This window comes from Brassica napus, chromosome C4, assembly GCF_020379485.1.
Source record: "Brassica napus cultivar Da-Ae chromosome C4, Da-Ae, whole genome shotgun sequence".
NCBI lineage: Eukaryota > Viridiplantae > Streptophyta > Magnoliopsida > Brassicales > Brassicaceae > Brassica > Brassica napus.
Genome location: NC_063447.1, coordinates 38725043 through 38740219, shown reverse-complemented (window position 1 = coordinate 38740219; position 15177 = coordinate 38725043). Strand labels below are relative to the sequence as shown.

General features: G+C 34.3%; 4 protein-coding genes across 4 annotated transcripts; 2 read left to right on the top strand and 2 right to left on the bottom strand.

Moving 5' to 3' along the window:
• The first annotated feature begins 1317 nt into the window (after window positions 1-1317).
• Window positions 1318-4553, top strand: LOC106390702 (fasciclin-like arabinogalactan protein 15). Its single transcript, XM_013831228.3, has 2 exons — window positions 1318-2730; window positions 4356-4553. Exons 1-2 carry the CDS (start codon window positions 1467-1469, stop codon window positions 4412-4414), a joined length of 1323 nt encoding a protein of 440 aa, XP_013686682.1. The 5' UTR covers window positions 1318-1466; the 3' UTR covers window positions 4415-4553.
• Window positions 4554-5948: 1395 nt separating this feature from the next.
• LOC106390701 (RNA-binding protein CP33, chloroplastic) lies at window positions 5949-7285 on the top strand. The gene is made up of 4 exons (XM_013831227.3): window positions 5949-6358; window positions 6423-6524; window positions 6586-6894; window positions 6975-7285. The coding sequence occupies exons 1-4, from the start codon at window positions 5987-5989 to the stop codon at window positions 7101-7103; spliced, it is 912 nt and encodes a 303-aa protein (XP_013686681.1). The 5' UTR covers window positions 5949-5986; the 3' UTR covers window positions 7104-7285.
• LOC106390700 (deoxyribonuclease TATDN1) lies at window positions 7145-9290 on the bottom strand. Its single transcript, XM_013831224.3, has 12 exons — window positions 9199-9290; window positions 9054-9074; window positions 8870-8970; window positions 8739-8796; window positions 8599-8642; window positions 8423-8503; window positions 8281-8351; window positions 8086-8196; window positions 7928-8010; window positions 7614-7830; window positions 7444-7527; window positions 7145-7361 (listed from the first exon to the last, which is right to left on the bottom strand). Exons 1-12 carry the CDS (start codon window positions 9218-9220, stop codon window positions 7292-7294), a joined length of 963 nt encoding a protein of 320 aa, XP_013686678.1. The 5' UTR covers window positions 9221-9290; the 3' UTR covers window positions 7145-7291.
• A 1865-nt stretch (window positions 9291-11155) lies between these two features.
• LOC106390699 (syntaxin-122-like) lies at window positions 11156-14037 on the bottom strand. The gene is made up of 2 exons (XM_013831223.3): window positions 13317-14037; window positions 11156-11784 (listed from the first exon to the last, which is right to left on the bottom strand). The coding sequence occupies exons 1-2, from the start codon at window positions 13888-13890 to the stop codon at window positions 11321-11323; spliced, it is 1038 nt and encodes a 345-aa protein (XP_013686677.1). The 5' UTR covers window positions 13891-14037; the 3' UTR covers window positions 11156-11320.
• Window positions 14038-15177: the final 1140 nt, after the last annotated feature.

Here is a 15177-nt window from a genome sequence, read left to right as displayed (position 1 = left end):
GTATTTTCTCTGAAAAAATCCTCATTGAACTAGGATTGCTAGAAACAAGTGATAACTGATCTAGGAACCCTAATGAGTACTTTACCAACCAGCGCGCAAAGCTTGCTAGAAGCATGTCGATCGATATTCCAATAGAATAATCGATCGATGTCGTGAAAGGTGTATCGATCGATATTCTTCTAGAATCATCGATCGACACTTTCTAATTGATCGACAAACAATAGTTGAGATCATTAGATCTAGTCAATTGACAAATCAAGAAAGCGAGAGCCGATCGATTTGTTCTTAATTGTTGAACTCTTTAATATCTTGCATACAACAATTAGTCCATATATCATTATAATTATGATTACCTGAATAGAAACCCTAGATCTAGCAACCATCCTTCCATCAAACAACCATCAATCAATCAGCCGAGCAATTGCCTTGCTCACCACTGCAATTTACTATATTTACTGCTTTATAAACTATTAGCCTAGCTTAATCGTATAACTATTAGATGTTTTGTCTGCCTTTGCTCTCTGTGGATTCGATCCCTAAGTACTACAACTCGACCTCTTATTTGAGAGAGTATAAATCACTCATTTGGGTAATTTGAGTGATATCAGAACCCTAACGGAGAACACGATTAAAAGGGAGGACGGCCGAGATGAAGATTGGATTGCATGCAGAGGCGAGGCGTTGGAGCAGATTGGAGGCAGTGACCTTTCGACTTCGAGAAATTACCAAAGAAAGTGAGAAAGAAAAAGTGTGAATAGGGTGAAGACACGATTTACCTTTGCGCAGTTAAAAATTAATTTTTTAATTAATTTTTGTACCCGGTGCAGTCAGTTAATTAAAAGCATAGTACTGCATTATTATGTATATATGACACCGTGTATCTGTTTGTTAGGTAAAATAGCTACTCTGTCAATTACCGTTTTTTCGTTTTCATAGCCTCCAATTTCCCTAAAATAATTGACTAACAAAAAAAAAAAAAGACATTTCATCGATTATTTCGGTTTATATGAAATTGACTCGAATAATTTTGTTCTTTTATCACAAGAGGAAAAAACCCGAAGAAGGAAAAGATATTTGACTCGAAGGCAACGTGAATTGTGCATATGAGTAACCGACACACACAACACGAGGCTCAAACTCAAAGACAGAAAAAGCTGAACTCTTGGCTGCAAGTTTTAGAAGACGTCACCATAACTTTTACTTCCCGTGTGGACCTCACTTTTGTCCTCCAAATGGCAAAATAAATCCCAATTAATTAAAATACAATTAAAGAAAAGCATTAAACCCACCCACCCAAAATCATTAAATATCTAGAAAATGAAACAAAAACAAAAAAAATAGGGAAGAAGAAACATCACAATCATAATCAAAATCACATCACCTTGCCATCTTAATTCACAAACCAAACCTCTTTAAATCGCCGACACTTTCTATTCTTCCATCTCTCACTCTTTCCCTCGACCACCATGGCCGGCGTCTCCAACCTCCTCTTCTCCCTCCTCCTTTTGACTGCCTCCTCCATTATCACGACCGCATTACCCGATAAAACCGGGTCGGGTCAAATAAACTCCAACTCCGTCCTCGTCGCACTTCTCGACTCTCACTACACCGAACTAGCAGAACTCGTGGAGAAAGCTCTTCTCCTCCAAACCTTAGAAGAAGCCGTTGGTCAACACAACATCACGATCTTCGCCCCTCGTAACGAAGCTTTAGAACGTAACCTCGACCCTGAGTTCAAATCTTTCTTGTTACAACCAAAGAATCTCAAATCATTACAAACTCTCTTGATGTTCCACATTCTCCCCAAAAGAATCACTTCTCCGCAACTCTCCGCCTCATCCGTCGTCAGCCACCGCAGTCTCTCCAACGACCACCTCCACTTCACCACCGGCAAAGTCAACTCCGCCGTAATCACTAAACCCGATGACGTAACTCGACCCGATGGTATCATCCACGGGATCGAACGTCTTTTAATCCCTCGCTCCGTTCAAGAAGATTTCAACCGCCGTCGTAACCTCCGCTCAATCTCCGCCGTGTTACCGGAAGGAGCACCGGAAGTCGACCCGAGAACCCACCGTCTCAAGAAAAAGCCTGCACCAGTCCCCGCCGGAGCTCCACCGGTTCTCCCTGTTTACGACGCAATGTCACCCGGTCCGTCACTCGCTCCGGCTCCGGCGCCAGGACCGGGCGGGCCTCGCCACCATTTCAACGGAGAGGCTCAAGTCAAAGACTTTATCCACACTCTGCTCCATTACGGTGGATACAACGAGATGGCGGACATTCTCGTCAACCTCACTTCTCTAGCCACCGAGATGGGTCGCCTCGTGTCGGAAGGCTACGTTTTGACGGTCTTAGCTCCAAACGACGAAGCTATGGCTAAGTTGACTACCGACCAATTGAGCGAACCGGGAGCTCCAGAGCAAATAATGTATTACCATATCATACCGGAATACCAAACCGAGGAGAGTATGTACAATTCGGTACGCCGGTTTGGGAAAATCCGGTATGATTCGCTTCGGTTTCCTCACAAGGTTGAGGCTCAGGAGGCAGACGGTTCGGTTAAATTCGGTCATGGTGACGGTTCGGCTTATTTGTTCGATCCTGATATCTATACCGATGGACGTATTTCGGTTCAGGGGATTGACGGTGTTTTATTCCCGGAGGAAGAAACCCCGGTCGAGAAGAAATCCGCCGGTCCGGTTGTTAAGAAAACCGCTAAACCTAGAAGAGGTAATCAATTTTTAATAAATTTCAAGCATCTTAATTTCGGTCGTTAGCTATCTGATTTTGACGTTTTAACCCCAACTTATTTAATTTTAAACTAAACATAGTACATAACACCATTGAAAAGTTTTTGTTTTGTTTGTTTGAAACATTATTACAAAGTTATGAAGCTAGAATAACTTTCATTGCTTTAGGAATTTTGTGTGTGATTTTGCTCTAGCTGATGGAAAATATAATTGAACCATGATTATAAACATATAAACTCTAATTAGTCACATATAGTTAAGTCTTTGCAATGACAGAGTACTAAGTAAAAAGTGAGATTAGACGTGTGAGAATGGAGACAAAGTCTCGTTAACAAACTCTGGTATGATAATATAATATATGTTCCAATAGCATTAAATAATGGTATGGGAATAATTTGGATTATAAACTATTTAATCATCCACCGACGAAGAATCCCATGTTAATAGTAAAAAGAAAACCACAAAGTGCTCATTTTCTTTTTCAAAAGCGGAGTTGTGAGTCATTTTGGTTGATGATAGAGACAACTTGCTCTCTGATAAAAAAGAAGAAGAGACAACCTGCTCTGATTCATGACTTCTTTTTCCGTCTTAGAGCATAGTCTCTCTTATATAGTTTTGCAAATTCTATATTTGAAGATTCAAGATGTTTTTTTCCAAAAGCAAAACTTTAAATTTAACTTCAAAATTATTTATAACTTCTAAATTATTTATAATTTATACTATGCTCTTTATATTTGTCATAATTAATATAAATCCATAAAACTTTTGTAGATAACTAGCACATATATAAAATATTATAGTAATATTAATTAATAAAATATTACACTAAAATATAAAATTATAAATAGAAATACATAATTAAATATTAAACTACAAGAAAAATACCACATTGTTACATAAAATTATTTTAAAATTCTCCATTTTCGGTTATACAAAATTTGTTTGGAAAATATTTTAAAAGTTCTGAAGAAAATTTACTAGACTATTAGTGTTGATGTAATATTTAAATTTGTGTAATAATTATATCTCCATGTATATATCTTCTTAAAAAAATTTATTAAGTTTCTTTTGTAATATTCTTGTTGTATAATTCTACTTTTAAAATATTATAAATCTTATTTTGATTTTTAAAAAAACTTCTATATGTAAAATTTTAATTTATAGAAATAAATTTGAAATATTTAAAGTATACAAAAGTTTTAAAGATTAAAATTATGGATGAGAAAATACTTAAGAATCATAAATGTGATGTATAATTAATTATAAGGACCAAGATGCAAATAAAATGATGAAACTTCAAATTTAGAGTTTTAAGACCTGAAACTTCATTTCACTTCTTAAAACTCTAAATTTGAAGTTTTGAAGTTTCTTTTTGGAGAGCAAAAAACTATATATTTGAAGTTATAGAGTTTTTTTTGGAGATGTTCTTAATGTATCTATTTGAACATTAAGTTACAATAAAGGGGTCAATAAATCATTACAAAAGTTTTTTTCTTGTTATATTGTTAATTCAATACATTGTCACCAGGAAAAACAAACTGTTTGGGATAATAATAATTTCCTCAAACAAAAAACAATAATTTCTAACTGTTGTATTATGTGCAGGGAAATTGATGGAGGTAGCATGCAGAATGTTTGGTTCACAATTTCACACATGTCAGTGAGATGGCCAAATGAAATCCGGACATGATAAATTTTTATAGTTCTGTAAACATGTGAAAAAATTTGTGAACAGAATCAAGTAATAATGTAAATGATCAATTTTTGGGTGGTTGCAATATATATGTTCAATTATAATTTTAATTGTTTTGAACTGAACTAAGTAAACCATACATATATCTTCCAAGCAGCTTTAGTTTTCTATATGCCTTTGCCTAGGAAATCAGCTTTCTAGGACTTTTTTTTTTTGAGAAAAGCTTTCTAGGACTTTTCAGTTTTCAAATATGAGTTTGGAACACTGGAAATCTCTCTTGGGAAGCTGCTTTACTAGGTCAAGGTATATAATGGGTGTGAAACCAGTGGCAAGAGCATAAGTCACAAGTAACAATCGTTATGGAAATTTGCTATGCATTTGAAAGAACTAATCAATGTTTAAGTCACAAATAAACACACTATGACTCCGTGTGATCTATTTTCTATATAATTTCATGTAGACATATTTTGTATTAAAAATAATTATTAAAATTTTAAACAATATTTTTTTAGGGTTAATTTTTTTTCTGGGACCAAAATCCCATAAAATCTATATTTGAAGTTTTAAGGTGTTCTTTTCCAAAAGCAAATTTCAAATTTAACTTTAAAACTATTTGTAATTTACGCTATGGTCCTTATATATATTTTCCATAATTAATATAAATCCATAAAACTTTTATAAATAACTAACACATATATAAAATATTAAAATAATATTAATTAACACTAAAACATAAAATTATAAATAAAAATACATAATTAAATATTAAAGTACAAGCAAAATACCACATTATTTTATAAAATTATTTTTGTAATGTTCTATCTTCGGTTACACACAACTTGTTTGGACAATATTTTAGAGGTTCCATAATATATTTACTAGACTATTAGTGCTGTTGTAATATTTAAATTTATGTAATAATTATGTCTTCATTTATATTTTTTTAAAAAGTTTTTATTATTAACTTACTTTTGTAATATTTTTGTTGTCTAATTCTATTTTTAAAATATTATAAATATTATTAAATTTTTTTTATTTAATTTTATGTATAAAATTTTAGTTTATAAAAATAAATTTGAAAAATTTATGATATACAAAAGTTTTAAAGACTAAAACGATAAATGAGAAAATACTTAAGAATCATAAATGTAATGTTTAATTAATTATAAGGATCAAAATACAAATTAAAAGATGAAACTTCAAATTTAGACTTTTGAGTAGTTCAGTTCTTAAAATTTTAAATTTGAAGTTTTGAAAAAAATTTTGGAGAGCGATAATTCTATATTTGAAGTTATAAAGTTTCTTTTTGGAGGATATTTGGAGATTGTCACGTCTCTGATGGTACTGCGCTTAGCTGATCAAGAAGCTTCAGTGCTTCCCTTGGACGTTCATTCTCTTTCCACTGACTTAACCGATTTTCAAACCAACCAATAACTGAATTTTTAAACAACCAAATTAAACCGAAGTCATAACCGATTTAACCGAAAATTGAAAAATTTAACTTCCACTCTTTCCTTGTCTTCCCCTCACTCCCCAAAAGAAAATGTCGTCGTTGTCCTGTTGTTCCTCCGCCGTGTCTGTATCCCCCGCAGCCACCGATAACTTTAACCCGTTATTCTCCTCCTTCTCCAATTTCAGACTCGTCAATCGCTTTGCACCAAAATCCTTCAAACTCGTCGCCAGTTTCCCTAATCCGCTGTCCTTCCATTCCAATATCCGTCGCCACCGTTTCTCCTGCGCCGCCGATACCGAAGAAGAAGTCCCAGCGTCATCTGAAGAAGAAGCTGATGAGAAACAGACGACGCAAGCGAGTGGTGAGGAAGGGAGGCTGTACGTTGGGAATTTGCCATACACAATCACTTCTTCTGAGCTCTCTCAACTTTTCGGACAAGCTGGAACTGTCGTAGATGTTCAGGTTTACCGTCTCCTTCATCTCTTAAGTTCCGTCTGAATGTTCCAAAAACCGTCCTTTGTTGCAGATTGTGCATAACAAAGTCACTGACAGAAGCAGAGGGTTTGGATTCGTAACGATGGGAAGCATTGAAGAAGCTCAAGAAGCTATTCAGATGTTCAACACCTCTGTAAGTTCTCATCATCTTGTGTTATCTGTTTGATCAAATATGATTCTGATTGATTCTTTAGCAAATTGGTGGTAGAACGGTGAAAGTGAACTTCCCGGAGGTGCCAAGAGGCGGAGAGAGAGAAGTAATGAGAGCCAAGATCCGTGATAGCAACCGGAGCTATGTGGACAGTCCTCACAAGCTCTATGCAGGAAACCTCGGTTGGAACCTAACTTCACAAGGTCTTAAAGATGCATTTGGAGACCAACCTGGTGTGCTTGGTGCTAAAGTCGTGTATGAAAGAGACAGCGGGAGGTCTCGGGGATTTGGTTTCGTCTCTTTTGAAACGGCACAAGATCTTCAGTCTGCCATGTGTGCCATGAATGGCGTGGTAAAGGCTTTGCTCTCATCTGTTTGGTTGGTTGATTTGGGTTTGTTACTCACTGGTTTTAGTTTTGGTTTGGTTCTTAGGAAGTTGAAGGCAGAGAACTGAGGCTAAATATGGCTTCAGAGAGAGCTCGTCCTTCTGTAACAGAAGTAGAGACTGAAGAGGGCAACAGTCTTGAGAGCAGTGAGGTGCTTTCAACCATCAGTACATGAAGCAGCAAAAACACAATATCTTGTTGTATTCTACTGACTACTGAGGCTAAAGAAGATGATAATATATGAGATAAAAGAACATGAGATTGACTGTCATCTTAATTCAAAAATGTTTCTTCCATCAAATGGTGTAATGTATTATCTTTCAATCTCAGAGAAAATGCAAAATATTTTTGTAGTGACTTCTGCTAGTTGGTGTTGTGGTGACCGGAAAGCAGAGCATCTGCAGCAGAATCTAAGTCCTGAGGGAAGAAAACTCTGCAGAAATATAAAACAAATCCATCAGGACATAAGCTTCACTGCAACAATGACTCACTCTGATAATGTTGGGAGAAGATGCCTGCAAGTGTTGTGGTACAAGGTTGAACTAAGTTGATTTATGTCGCCAAGTCCTTTATAGCCAGCCACCACCTCAAGAACTTGCCTGGAGAAGAAATAAAAAGAGTTTTAAGAATATATATATATATATATTTTTTTTTCATGGATTTGACAAGGGGAGACTACACTAACCGAACCAAACAAGGCTCGTTACGGCCTTTGACAATGCACTCTTGATCATACTTCTCCTTCTTCTTAGAAGGCCAGGTCGACTTTACAAACTTCATCCCGGCGTGTGTGTTCTTGATCTCACAGTATGGAGAGTCGGTTTCGATCATCATCCTCTCTACAGGTATCCCTTTCATTACATCAAGATTCTCAGCTGTTTTCAACGAGCAGCCATTCACACCTAACAAATAGAATCATATTAGCAATACGCCAAGGAGAGCACAAGCCTAAAAGGCATAGTTTTTATCAGTAATAAGAAATCTAGTGGAAGTCTTTACCAATGTACATTTTATCGAAAGAAAGAAGCTTATCACGGTCCAATGCACTACCAGTAAACGAATGAGCAACCCCTCCAGTGAACCTGAGAGTGGAATATGAATCAAGACGAATTAGTAAAAGGTAAGTCAAGAAAACATTAGCGCACGAGCTGTTTCACCTGTTCTTGTTTCTTTCAACAATTTCACAGAAATCTGCAGCAGCTGCTCGCATATGTAAAAACATGGGCAACTTTGTCGCATATGCTAGTTCGAACTGCTTCCCAAAATACCTTTCACAGAGAAGGTAACATATACCATATAGTAAGTAGTGCAAGAAAAGAAACAACCAATGAAAGATTCAACTTTTAACTTACTTCTTCTGGATATCAGCAGGGCAGAACTGAAGTCTATCATAATCCAATCCACATTCACCAATTGCTACCACCTATACTAATCAGAAAGTGAGAAAGCGATATGAAACCTAAAACCAGTTAAAAGTATGACAAGACAGAGAACCTTCCCTTTCTGCATTCCTTCTTTGGCTAATGAAAACAGATCCTGGTAATGCTTCTCAGGATCACCACTCTCTTCAAACTCCTGATGTGAAACATGACGTTAAAGAACGACTTAAGCACAAGATTAGAAGCTAGTTACATGTTAAACTGAGAAACCAAAAAGAAAGAGACACTAACACTGCATCTAGTTGGATGAACCCCAACGGTACAAAACAGCCTTGCTGCAAGTGTAAATCCACAGTAAGAAGGGTAAAAAAAAAACATCTAAAGACGGAAACTTTCAGGGAAATAAGATCAGAAAGTCAAATAAAATAAACCATCGGTTTCTGCAATTGCAAGAGCTTCTCTTGATTCTTCCAATGACCCACCAGTTACCTGTTCAAGAACATTGGAATATTGAGTAATTCAAATTGATTATAAAAGAGAATCAATAAGAGTGACTCTCAACTATGATTCTGTCGACTCCGGCAGACCAAGCTCGGTTCAAGACGGTCGCAATGTCGGGAAGATGACAGTTCTTGCCATGGTAAACTCCCTTGAACATCCCATCTGTTTTAAATTCGACCAATTCTCAATGTGATCAGAACATAACTTGATCAGAAGAAAGTCACAAAGTGTTTTGCGCAACTGACCTGTGAAGTTAACGGCTATGTCTGATATTACGCACACACATTAGAAGACAAAAGTTAAAGAAGTCAGTCACAATTTCACACAGGATCGTTGTTTATTAGAAGAAGAGAAATAATCAGACGAAATAGATTCCCGAATTTGACTTGCCTATCATCCTCAACGACGCCATTGTTGAGACGAGAAGCAGAGAGGATGGTATGACACAACGAACCTTGTTGTTTCTTCATGGGTTTTGTATTAGTAATGGGCTTTTCATACGGCCCATTAATATATGTCAATTTTTAATATCTTTTAGCATTATATTTTTATTGACTTTTTCTTCCAAATTTCACATTTTATTTTATTGACTTTTTCTTGATAATGTTTTTTCAACAACTTCTTATTTGATTTTTAACACGGACGTGGCACCTAAAATATGACTTTATTTTACTTAAAATTTACAATATTTTATATTTATTTATCTATCTGTAACCACCCGCAACTGCAAACTCTTGGTTTTAAAAAACAGATTCATTTGAGAGGAACTTTTTCACTAATTACACCACACTTAAAATAAATCATATACAATGTTCATATCAAATTCCATTTAATAAAAATAATAGAATGGGATTATCAAATTTCAGATGTTATTGAATTCATATCTAAAACAAATGCAAAGTTTAAGACTTTAAGTATATTCACAGGCCATTTGTGTACGCTGATAGTTTACACGGTCTGTCTGATTACTTGCTTGCTCATCTAATTGGTTTCGGCAAAAACCTATTGCTATAATATGAAACACTTAGTTATATAAAGTTAGTTAAACCATGATTAGAATAAATCATGAGCCATTATCTACGTCACCCACAGTCATTGTAGAGATGTATTTCTTTTCAACCACCAACAAACGACACAACGCACAAATGATTCCTTGCCCTGTCACCAAGTGGACTAGGGTCTAACGCTATATTTCATTATCACCTTTCGTCCCTACTAAAATATCAAAGTTCAGTTGGGATGACTATATAGTAACGTCTTCTAGAATTATGCTCCAATTATCATTACATGTAATGACCAAACATAATAGTGACTACACGTAGATAGTGATGTTTCTACAGGAGATAAATGATTAGTGACAAAAATGCAGAATCATGTCGTTACTGATCTACAGTTTCATTAATTAGAACCATAAATTATGGTTTTCTATTTAATTTTCAAAATGATTTAGTGTGGCCATTTTTAAACCATGTATGTATTATTGCTCGATAAAAAGCACAAGAGAACACATGTTCAAAACTACTGTAATCAATTCCTTTAGTCCATGTATCCTAAAACCTCATAATAGCTTCGCTGAAACAAGCTTTAAGGAAATTGCTGCGAACAGAAGGTGTCTATCTAAATGATATCTGATAATGTTTATATATTCTTTTGCAGACAAAATATACGTCATATGTAATAGTTGGGTTTAGTGATGGATGGTTTAGTTTTTTAAATCTTGCAACTTGAGAAGTTAGGATGAATTGGGCATGTTTTTGGGTTGATACGCTTGAACTTGATAAGATTCTTATGGTTAAAACTGTCTAGTTTTGATGAGCACTTTCAAGATGCTTAATGAAATACCAAAGATAAAATCATATATATTGATTACGCACACACATCAGAAGAAAAGCCACAATATACAAACGATAAAAAGGTATCAGTCACACAGGATCGTTGTGTATCAGAAAAAGAGAAATAATCAGACGAAATAGATTCCCGAATTTGACTTGCCTATCATCCTCAACGACGCCATCGTTGAGACGAGAAGCAGAGAGAATGGTACAACACAACAAACCTTGTTTCTTCATGGGTTTTGTATTAATAATGGGCTTTTCATACGGCCCATTAATAATGTCAAATTTTTTTTAAATCTTTTAGCTTTATATTTTTATTGACTTTCTTCCAAATTTCACATTTTTTTTTATTATTAAATTTCACATTTTATTTTATTGACTTTTTCTTGATAATGTCTTTTCAACAACTTCTTATTTGATTTTTAACACAGACGTGGCACCTAAAATATGACTTTATTTTACGAATTCTAGCGCCAAGAAGTGATTTTCTTTTGCAAACACACATATCAAAATGCGATTAATGCAAAATTTAATTATTTATATAGCAGGTAAATAATATACTGATCTTATGAGATATGTATATACAGAAGGATCCAATTAAAAACATGCTAAAGAAAATCAAACTCAAAAGCAGAGGCCAGTGCGTATACCGAAAGAATTAAAAAAGAGAACACGATTTAACGAAGTAGCCGTCGGGTCAGAGCTGGAGGTGGCGGTGGCGGTGGCTGAGCTTGCACCGGAGCAGCTTGACGAGGCGAACCTCCTCCACCACCACCATTATTATTGTCCCAAGGCTTAACAGTAAACAACACAACTAAAACCACAATAATGATCAATAGCAAAATGGCATAACAAGTCCACTTGCGCGTGTTTTTCTGATAGAACCGAGCCTTAACAAGCTTGTCCGCACCAGACCGAACAAGCGAGTTTGCTCGTTTGACGTGGCTTTCAATGTCCTCGAGCTGTTCACCCTGGTGCTCAACCAACACGGCCATATCAAGAAACACCTGATGCAGCTCGTTCAAGCTCTTCTCAATGTCTTTCACTGCATCGTGTCTCTCTTGTATCTCGTTTATTGTGTCCAAAATCCTACCTCGACCTTGTTCTTGTATCGCTTTCTGCAAAAACGTTTCACTTTCTCCTGCAATATTTGTAATTTCAATTTACATCTCATCAGTATCATGTTTATAAATATTTAGTTTTACTCATTTAACTAATAAACTAGACCCTGACCCGCGTTGGCGCGCGGATATGAATTTTCAGTTTTTAATTATTTATTTTATTAAGTGATGTATTTGTAATATTCGTTCATATTATATTCGTTAAGTAAATATTTTTTTTTTTGCATCTTAAACTATCTATTTTTTACGAATGTGTGATATCATATAAAAAATATAAAAAAATGAGTATAGAGTTAATTAGATAATTTTAAAAACAGAAAATTTTCTTTCGTGTGCAATATCATATAAATAATGATCCGCCCAGTTAACAAAAATCATGATTATTTTATGTGTAATTTTTTTTATTTTGACCATTTCCTTAAAACTATATTAAATTTTACATATTTTAATTAGAATATTTTTAATATCTTTACCTTTTTATTTGAAATGCAACTCAATATTTTTTTTAACAATTATAACAAAATATTTAAAATTTTTTTTTAGAATTTGTTTGAAAAATATGAAAATTACATTTTAAATTAAAATTATCCTAAAATATGGTAAGTTTTGATGTAAACGAAAACTAAAATTATGTCAAAAATAATGATATTCAATGATAATAACAATTTTAATTGATTATTTAAAAAAAAACACATTTACAAAAATATTGTTTGAAAGAAAATTCATTTATCTTTCAAATATAAAATGAAAATATTATAATTAAATAATAAAAAATATAAATAAAAACCATAAATTTAGCAAATGACAACTGAGTTATATTATGCTAAATTTTTCTTTCTAACAATTTATCAAATGACAAATGAGTTATGAGCAAATAATACCATATAATTTTTAAAAACATAGTCATTCTTAAATATTTTTTGAATAAATAATTATTTTTAAATTTAATCAACTGAAAATAATATCCGTACAATTGTGTGAGTCAAATTCTAGTTTTATTGATGCATGTTATATATTAGTGTTGCATGTTTTATGTACCATTTTAATGATGCACGTTTTTTAAAATCTCCATTATTAAAATTATGCACGTAAGGATAACTCATGAGTTTTTTTTGTTGATTAAATGACATTATGTCCAAATTTATTTAAAGATATTTCATTAAGGTAACTGAAAAAGACAAACAATAAAATATGTAGTTTTATTCGTTTTAGGATATTTTATAAATGCAACTGAAAAAAAAAAGGAAAAAAAAAAGAGTTTAATTAATGAAGTAAGAACTTTTTCAAATGAGTACTTCTCTTTTAGTAATATAGATTAGTTTAAACTAATAAAATGAGTAAATGTTTACTTTTGTTTTTATTTGACTTGTAAATATAATATTTATTGTTTTACTAATTTAGTTAAGGATTAAAAATAAATTAGTACTACACTAGAATCATAAAACAATAACAAAATTTTAAACGTTGATGATTAACAACCTTGTGCTATTTTTCTGGCTGTTTGAAATTTAAAATAACTAGAAAATAATAACTAATCGGAGGAAATTATCACCTGTGGAGATTAGACGATCGACGGTATCTTCGTCGGGATTTTCGCCTGTGACGGTGAAGTACAACCGGTTAATCGTGTCTCTGTACTCCGTTGAAATCGTCTCTCTCACTCGCATAAAATTGTTCATAGCATCCTTCAGCTTCTTCCTTAGCCCATTAACCACCGAAGTTCTTTGCCGGTCAGACGATGAACCCGGTCCGCTTTCCGGTAAACTCCGGTTCACTTCATTCGCACGATCCAGCTCCTGGAGGTTTACTTTCACGCGCTTGGCCGTCTTGAGCGCCGTCGAGACGTCGGAGTCCATCTTGTCCTTCAGCTCCTTGACGGCTTTAGCGTTATGGAGCGTCTTGCTCTTCTCGTGGCTCAGCTGGAGGCTGTGACAGAGACGGTCAAGCTCTTTCAGATCGCTGCTCACTTCCTCCACGTCGCGAAAGAACTTGTCGAGGTTGTTTCCACCGCGGCAGCTTCCGCCGGAGGAGTACTTCGCCTTTGACATCTCGATGGTGTGTGAGTGTGGGGGCGATGAATCGTCTGAGACGGAGCGGTTGAAGGAGCGGGAGAGAAGATCGTTCATGGCTGATGGGCGTGAAGGGCGTGAAACTCTCTTCGCTAAAGATGTTAGTTTTGAAAATTCAAAAGGAATTTGGAATAAAAATCATTTGATTAAAAATGGGTTTGTTGTATGTGAATTTATAATTGAACGAGTTGAGATGAAAAGTCGCCATTGAAACGCGGTTATGAAAATGGAAGTGTATATTAAAAGATTTTGCCTTTGAAACGCGTATCTCAACTACTAAACCGTTATTGTTGGTTTAACCAGACCAGGTAGAGTACCAGATATTATATGTTGAATCAGTCAAATTTTATGAAATCTGTGCAATATCTCTTATCTTGGTGGGTTTGATTGTTTGAACTGGTCGGTTTGAATTGTAATAGCTCAATGAATAACTTAGACAATAATTTCCAGGAAAGTGAATAAGACTATGAATGTGATGTATTGAAATTAGGCAAACTAGAAGAATTTATAATTTGAATTAAGTATTAGTAGCCGTGGACAAATACGACGGGAGTTCCAATTCTTCATGGTCCATTTCAAATATTTTATTGATAGTAGTTTCTAACATATGATTCATGTTGTGTTAGTATATATAATAGTAGTATTTTTTGCTCAACCATTTGGTAGTTTTCATCATTTTTTTCGTTTCATTCTGGAAGGAACAAAATTAAACCAACTAATAGCATTTTTAGATTTATAATATTTTAAAATTAATTCTAAATTTTGATTTTGTGATATATAAACGAAATTTTTTATATTATAATGGAAGAGCGACACGCAGCATAAGGTGGATCTCACTTTAAAAAAATGTGAAAAACATGTGAAGTTCATGGTTCGAACCGGGTTATTGAGATACAAACACCAAAATTTATACCATTAAACTAAAAGATAATTTGTACATTGATGGCCGAAACTAATATATATTTATGAAGGCCAGAAGCCTTTGCTTCTTCGGCTTCTTCTGAGGGTCGGACCTCCAAGTGTATTGTGGGTTTCATTTTTAAAAGGGATTCATCACATTATTATATGAAGAAAAAGCACAAGTTTGCAACAATTATAATTTTCTCATATTGTAAACCATCGCCGTTTAACATGACCACTACAAGAAATCTGGATATTAATAGCATAACAGGATAGCGTTTTTTTCGATTGTGCTATGATTGACATACTCTTACTTTTAGATAGTGTTTGCAAAAATAGTTGGTCCGATTTTAATTATGTAAACACTTTTCCGAAACATAATATATACTAGACTTGGATCCGCGCGCCGCACGGATATATATTTTCAAAAATATGTTTCTATTT